The sequence below is a fragment of the Ursus maritimus genome, unplaced genomic scaffold (assembly GCF_017311325.1).
Source record: "Ursus maritimus isolate PB19 unplaced genomic scaffold, ASM1731132v1 scaffold_32, whole genome shotgun sequence".
Lineage (NCBI taxonomy): Eukaryota > Metazoa > Chordata > Mammalia > Carnivora > Ursidae > Ursus > Ursus maritimus.
The window spans coordinates 30579102-30586964 of NW_024425786.1; the positions used below are offsets into that span (position 1 = coordinate 30579102).

The following is a 7863-nucleotide window of genomic DNA, read 5'->3' on the forward strand; positions in this document are numbered from 1 at the left end:
GGCTCAGTCAGTTAGTGTCTGTCTTCGGCTCAGGTCATGGTCCCAGGGTTCTGGGATCGAGTCCCGCATCAGGCTCCCTGCTCAGCGGAGAGCCTGCTTCTGCTGCTCCCCCTGCTTGTGTGCTCTTTCTCTCTCTTTCTCCGTCAAATAAATAAATAAATAAATAAATAAGTAAAATCTTAAAATATACATATATATAAACTGCCAAAAATTGTTTTTTGTTTTTAAATGTTATTTTTGTCTTAAAACATTCAAATTATCTATTAAAATGCAAAATAAAATACAAAAATATCAGAATTTTGAAGATTTATTTATGTAAGTCATCTCTACACCCAATGTGGGGCTTGAACTCACAACCCTGAGATCAAGAATTGCATGCTCTGTTGACTGAGCCAGCCAGGTGCCTCCCAAAATATCAGAATTTCAAATCAAAGTTACATAAACAATGCTGGAAATAGAAAGTTAACCTTTAAAAACCAAATTGCCTTATTAAATATTTTTATACAAATAAAGTTATTCCCAATACATTCCCAATTCATTGTTTATCTATTGACAATGTAAAGACTCAGTCTCCCCACCCATGTTACAGTAGACAAATATACATATGAATGTAAAATTTAAGGGTCAAAAGAATTGTTTAGTATTGCAAAATTTTCTTCAGCCACTATGGGAAATTGTGCTAATTCATCAATTGTTTCTCATCAAAAGTTCAAATGACTTTGAACAGGAAAAGAGGCAATTTTTAAAAAGGAACATTCACTACTACTGGGAAATAATACTTGGTTATGCAAGAATATGTTGCGTTTTTGCTATCTAGGAGGAAGAGTATGACAAGTTAATTTGTGTTTTCTCTTACCTAAGTACTTCTGCTGTTCAAATTCTCTTGGTTCTGCAAAGCGGTGCCTGTTTCTCTTAAGTGGTTCCACCCAAAACTGTAAAGGTATTAGGATGTATTTGCCTTTCAGTTTTTTTTTTTAAAGATTGTATTTATTTATTTGAGAGAGAGAGAAAAGGAGAGAGCATAAGCAGGGGGGAGGGGCAGAGGAGAGGGAGAAGCCCGCTACCTGCTGAGCAGGGAACCCAACCCCAGGACCCTGGGATCATGACCTGAGCTGAAGGCAGACGCTTAACCGACTGAGCCGCCCAGGCACCCCTCAGTTTTTTTATATTGTGATAAAATACGCATAAGGTAAATTTTTCCATTTAACCATTTTTTAAAAAAGATTTATTTATTTGAGGGGAGGAGGGGCAGAGGGAGAGAGAAATCCAAGCAGACCTGTGCTAAGCCGTGAGCCGGACACATGGCTTGATCTCATGACCCTGGGATCAGGCCGAGTGGAAAGGAAGAGTCACACACTCAGCTGACTGCACCATCCAGGCACCCACCACTTAACCATTCTTAAGTGTACAGTTCAGTGGCATTAAGTATATTCACATTGTTGTGCCACCATCACCACCATCCATCTCCAGAACTTCTTTATCTTCCTAACTTAATACTCAATACGGGATGCCGTACGTGAGTTTATATATATATATGCCAAATTTTGTTTATCCATTCATCTCTCTGTGAATGCTCGGGTTGTTTCCACCTTCTGGTGATTATGAATAATATTGTTGTGAACACGAGTATACCGATATCTGCTCAAATCCTTGCTTTCAATTCTTTTGGTGCCTTTCAGTTGAGGACATAGAACAAAAGATATGGAAAAGATGTTCCGGAGCTTGAATAGTGGTAGTTACAAAAGCAAATATTTAGGGTTGTACTTTGTGGTGAGTGCGAGATCTTGAAAGATAGAGAAACTTGTGTTCTTTAATATAGTTAGAGTGTGTGTGTGTGTGTGTGTGTGTGTGTGTATGTACAGAGAGAGACAGAGATTTTTGTCTGGGCAGAGTGCCTTTGGATGGTATTAATGGGCATAAATATGTAAATGGTATTAGAACTGGGTGAGTATAGCAATGAATGCAGATAGAAAAGAGATTGGGGTGCCTGGGCGGCTCAGTCAGTTAAGTGTCCAACTCTTGATTTTGGCTCAGGTCATGATCTCAGGGTCCTGGGATCAAGCCCTGTGTTGGGCTCTGAGCTCAGCGTGGAGTCTGTTTGTCCCTGTCCCTCTGCTCCTCTCCCTCCCCCTGCCAGTCGCAGTCTCTCTCTCAAATAAATAAATAAAATCTTAAAAAAAAAGAGTTTGAAGGGCTGTGCTTGAGACATTTAGAAATCAGAAAGAGAAGGGAGAGCAAGAAAAGAAACCAAGAAGAAACACCAGGAGAGTGTGGAGACTTGAAAGCCAAGTGAAATCCAATGTTGGGAATGATCAACAAGCCCGAACGCTGCCAAGAGACTAGATAAAGGACTGATAATTTGCCATTTGATTCAACAAAAATGGAAATAACTGGTAACATTTTTTAAAAAGCAGTTTCAGGAACGCCTCAGTGGCTCAGTTGGTTAAATGCCTGCCTTCGGCTCAGGTCATGATCCCAGGGTCCTGCTTCTCCCTCTGCCTGATGCTCCCCCTGCTTGTTCTCTGTCTGACAAATAAATAACATCTTAAAAGAAATAAAATAAAAATTAAAAAAGCAGTTTCAGTTAGGAGTGGGGATGAAAGCCTGGCTGAAAAGTGTTCAAGAGAGAATAAGAAGAAAGTACAAACAGAGGGTTTGGCCAGCTCTTTATAGAACTTTTTCTATAAAAGAGAGCGGAGAAATGGGACGGAAACTAGAGGAGGATGTGGTGGAGTCAAAGAATGTTTGTGATTTTCTCTGTTGTTGTCGTCTTAGAGCGGGAACATGCTCTGATGGCTCTGCATCTCCAGCCCTACCCTCCCTGAAGTTCCAAAGACATGTGTCCAAGTGCATCCATTTGGATGTCTCGTGGGAAAATTAAAATTAACCTGTACCTGTCCCAACCAGAGCTCTTGGTTCTCTCTCCCTTTTCCCCCAAACTGTTCTTTCCTAAGTCTTCATTTTTCTCAGTAAGCATCATTGCCAACCATTCAACCGAAAACCCATGCAGCCATTTCGGATTCCTCTCTTTCCCTCACTCCTCATAACCAATCCATTGGCCTGTTGGTTCTGCTTCCAAAATGTTTCCTTAATCTGTTTACCTTCACTATTGGGACTGCTACAATAGCTTCATTCTTGCCTCCCACCACCTATTCTGCATATGGTGGCAGCAAGGGTGTAAATCAGATATCATACAACCACTGAACACTTCCAGTGGTTATATATGATTGATGTATTTATTTGAGAGAGAGAGCAAGAGAGTGCACGAGTGGGAGGGAGGGCAGAGGGAGAGGGGATCTCCAGCAGTCTCCCTGCTGAGCAAGGAGCCAGGACATGGGGCGAGATCTCACAACCCTGAGATCATGACCTGAACTGAAATCAAGAGTCAGGTGCTTAACCAACAGATCACCCAGGCGCCCCTGTCATACTTTAAATCCCCACTGCTTGCCTTGAGCTATAAAATCCTATATTATCTGGCCCTTTCTCCTTCTCCAATTTCGTCTCCACCATCTTCCCTGTCTCTAACCACACTACAGATAGACTGACCTTCTCTCCACTCAATCCTGTCTTTTTTAAAACCTAATTATTTATATTATAAAGATGCCAAAAAAAGTACAGAGAATGTTGTAGAAAACCATGCAGCCACGACCTAGATCTAACCCATCAATATTTAGTCACATTTGTCCATTAGAATATGTTGTTCTCTGAATCTCTATTGCCTGGGAAAGTGCTCAGCACACAACAGATGCTAATCAATCAATGTTGGTAAATGCAGTTTACTATGCTAATATATGAAGCTTTCATTCATTCGTTTACTGGCTGTATATTTCCATGTGTGAATATACCATAATTTGTTTATCCATCTCTCTAGTGTTGAGCATTTAGGCTGTTTCTGGTATTTTGTTATTATAATAGTGTTTCAGTGAACATCAGCAACATAGTGGTTAAAAGGTCAGATTCTGGGGGCCCCTGGGTGGCTCAGTCAGTTAAGCAATGGACTCTTAATTTTGGCTCAGGTAATCATCTCGTGGTCATGAGATCAAGCTCATTGGGCTCCGTGCCTGAGAGATTCTCTCTCCTACCCCTACCTGAAAAAAAAAAAAAAAAGGCAGATTTTGGAGCATGCTACTGGAAATTGAATTCTGGGCACCATAACTTACTAGTTCTGTCACTCTGGTCACATTACTTAAATTCTCTGTGTCTGTTTCCTGAATTATAAAATGAAAGTAATAAAGTAACTTTTCATGGTATTGTTAGTAGGATTAAATGAGTTGAAATATGTAAGGAACCTTAAAAAGTGCCTGACACATGTTAAATCTCAATGAATATCAACTCTTATTATCATTAGGAATTGCTGAGTCACAGGACATGTGTATCTTCAATTTTATTAAATATTATATATTCTTCTAAGTGATGTACCAATAAATCCCTCCACCAGAAATAAATTCCATATCCCAAAATCCTAAAAGACAGTACTAATTTAAAATTTCTGCCAATCTAATGGGTATGAAATTATATCTATATATATTGTAAGTTTATTTAATCTCTATGCCCAACGTGGGGCTGGAACTCACAACCCTGAGATCAAGCATCAAATGCTCCTCTGACTGAGCCAGCCAGGTGCCCCATATACTGTTTTAATTTTTACTTTGATAGTTACAGTGAAGGTAAACATCTTTTCATAGGTTTTTGGCCATTCATATTCATTTTTTGATGACTAGCTCTGTATATCCTTTATTTACTTTTCTACTGGATTGTATGCTTTGTTCCTTTTGATTTTGGGAACATTTTTGGATATTAATTTATTGATGGTTTTGTATATATGAATACCATCTAGTTTTTGGCTTGTCTTTGTGTTGCATCTTTTTAAAGTTATGTTGCTACAGAATTAACAAATTTTTTTTTTAAAGATTTTATTTATTTTTATTTGACAGAGAGAGACAGCCAGCGAGAGAGGGAACACAAGCAGTGGGAGTGGGAGAGGAAGAAGCAGGCTCCTAGCAGAGGAGCCTGATGTGGGGCTCGATCCCAGAACGCCGGGATCACGCCCTGAGCTGAAGGCAGACGCTTAACCGCTGTGCCACCCAGGTGCCCCAGAATTAACAAATTTTAATGCAATCAAATCTAACAATATTTTCCCACATGGTTTGTGCTTTTTGGATCCTATTTAAGAAATTCTTCCTTATTCTGATAACATACAGATATATTTTCTGAAAAATATTTCGAGGCCTTTAATCCATCCGGGATTTATTTTTGTATATGGTTTTAAGTAGAAATCTAATTTTATTATTATTTTTTCTATTGGAAAAATTTTTCTCAGCATCATTATCGTTTCCCTACTGACTTGTAATGCCCACTGATAGAAACCACCTTCTCACGGAGCTAGTCTTCATTTCATTCAGCTTCATAACCTTTGCTTATATTCTACTGGGGATGCTTTTCCCTTTCTTTAGATTGCAGCTCGGGTGTCATCCCTCTCATATCTAGGTTATGTCTACATGTATGTCAGGCTCGGTGACTCCGTGACTCCAAAGAGTCTGGAAAGGCTGAGGCAGGTAGGAGTGAGGCCAGCTGCCTCCAGGCTGTTGCCAGGGCGGCTGTTGGGAAGGCCGCCGAAAGGAGGAGCACCCTGAGTCCCAGTGACGGAATCCGGCCGGCGCCCGCGTCGCCAAGGAGTGCGTCACCACGTGCGGTCGGCCGGGGGCGGGGTCAGGGCTGAATCACGTGGCTTGGTTGCCTACGCGCTGCTGGGCCGTGGGAAGATGGCGGACGGAAAGGGAGACGCCGCCGTCGCCGCCGGGGCCGGGGCTGAGGCTCCGGCGGGAACGGGAGCCGGAGACGGAACCGAGACTGAGTCCATGGCTCGGGGTCATCGCCCTGCATCTCCGGCGCCGGGAGCCCCGGGACTGCGACCGTGTCTGTGGCAGCTGGAGACAGAGCTGAGGGAGCAGGAGGTGTCGGAGGTCTCATCTTTGAACTACTGCCGGAGCTTCTGCCAGGTGAGGGGCTGACTGGCTGGCTGAGGGCGGCGGGGTGGGGAGGCCAGGGGAAGAGGCCCCGGATCCGTTGCCGCAGCCGGGGCCGGACTGAAAGGCGCCACCTTGGTGTCTCGCCGCGCCCCCGGGCCGGGAAGGCCCAGCTCGGGAAGCTCGACCGCTGGCCCCCCTTCACCACTGCCCGACTTTGGCCACCGCCAGGGCGGGTTGCGCTGGGCCAGACTGAGAGCCCGGAGGGCGCCGGCGGCTCCCTGGAAGGGCCGTGCCCTGTCGCCGTTGCCTGTCCCCCTGCCGGATGGTTGGAGCGCCATTGCCTCTTGAGAGATTGATTGCTCGTTCCTGCTGGGAGATCCTTTTTTGAGTGCAGATCTCCAAACTGGAAAACCTGGGTTTTCTTGAATAATCCGGAGATATGTGTTGGGGCCAGAGACTTATCTTTGGAGTCAACGTCATCTGGGCCCTTAAAAGGTCTGACAGTTGGCTTTGAAAGGCGTCTAGGGCTTTCTCATTAGGGATTGTGGAGCCCTTTGGTGGTTTAGTTTCTTTTTTCTTATTTTATTTAATTTTTATTTTATTTTTTTGAGGTCGGGGGGGGGAGACTGTTAAGCTGTTCTTTTCGCCTTTTCTGTGGTCCTTTGAGAATTGTGCTACCAGGAATGAGGCTGTTGAGCCTTGTAGTGGCTATTACGGTCTTTGAGTAGAAGAGGTTTGAGAAAGATGGGGAGTGTGGTCTCTTTTGGCAGTGGTATGACCATTTCTATGCCATAGTGGGTCCTAACCTGTGGTTACATATTTATTGGTATGTTTAGTTTGGTCTCCATGGCCACTTCGAGGTTTTTCCTCTATAAATTTAAAGATATGTCATTATTACTTCTACTTTTGCTGTTTGTTCTGCCAGTTTCGGGGCCAGCCCTCTGCTCCTCACCTGGTGTATCTTAGAGAATGCAAAATAATAGTAGTAGGTTGGTACTTGGACTCTTGATGAGTAGTTGAGTGTGCTGAATAAATTGCAGTGTTCCAAAGTTGTAATTTTAGGGGACAATTTGCTCTTTTGGTCCAGTGGAAAATAAAAAGTAGACTTGCTTGATTGCTTTTCTTCCTCCTCTCTACTGAGCTAGAGACACCTCATCTCTTCAAATGGAATTTTGTCCTTGCTAATACATTGTATCATTACAGTTTTTATGTCTACACCCTGCAGTATTTCCCTGCGCTAGGAAGTGTTGAGGTGTAATTGTTCTTTGCTTCTTCCCTATTAATGAACATTTCTATTTACTACACACATTTATTCTACAAACTTTTACTGACTGTGTTGGATGGTGTCAGGCACTTTACCAAGTGCTGAGGAAATGAATAAGACAACACTTACCCTTGATGAGCTTACAGTTGGGAGCAGGTGGTAGAAATAACAGCATTTCCAAAAACAGTTTTGGTAATGATGGAAAAGGAGGTGTTGTAGAGACAGTGGAGAGGGGAAAGCCATCATGGGACATCGTAATGGGAACGACAATTAACTAGTAAAAATAAATTAAACGTTTAACTATGCATTGTAGTTATGAACTTAGAAGTAACTGGGAGAGGCCACTTTAGATAGGGTGGTCCCGGAAGCCCCTATGGCTGAAAGGATTAATTGAGTCATGGGAATGTTGGGGGAGGGAAGGGGAGCAGAGCATTTCAGTGCCAAAGGTAGAGATAGAAGGAAAATTTGAAGCTTTGGGAGAATGGGGAGTAATTGGACAAGGAGGAGGAGTGAGGAGGAGGATAGAAGTGTGGGTTTGGGAGAAGCCTTCTAAGCTTGTGTTGTCATCTTAGATAAGAAGAATGGATGTAACTAGTCAAATTGAAGCTTGTCAGAGTATACCATTCAATA

The 7863-nt window shown here is 42.9% G+C and overlaps 1 protein-coding gene across 1 annotated transcript in view; it reads left to right on the plus strand.

Moving 5' to 3' along the window:
* Positions 1 to 5710: 5710 nt before the first annotated feature.
* The window catches only part of RLF (RLF zinc finger), an 84509-nt gene continuing 82356 nt past the window's right edge, over positions 5711 to 7863 (plus strand). The window contains exon 1 of the mRNA XM_008711994.2: positions 5711 to 5999. Within this exon, the coding sequence (XP_008710216.2) occupies positions 5763 to 5999 (237 nt within the window). The 5' untranslated portion in view covers positions 5711 to 5762. The remainder of the gene's footprint in view (positions 6000 to 7863) is intronic.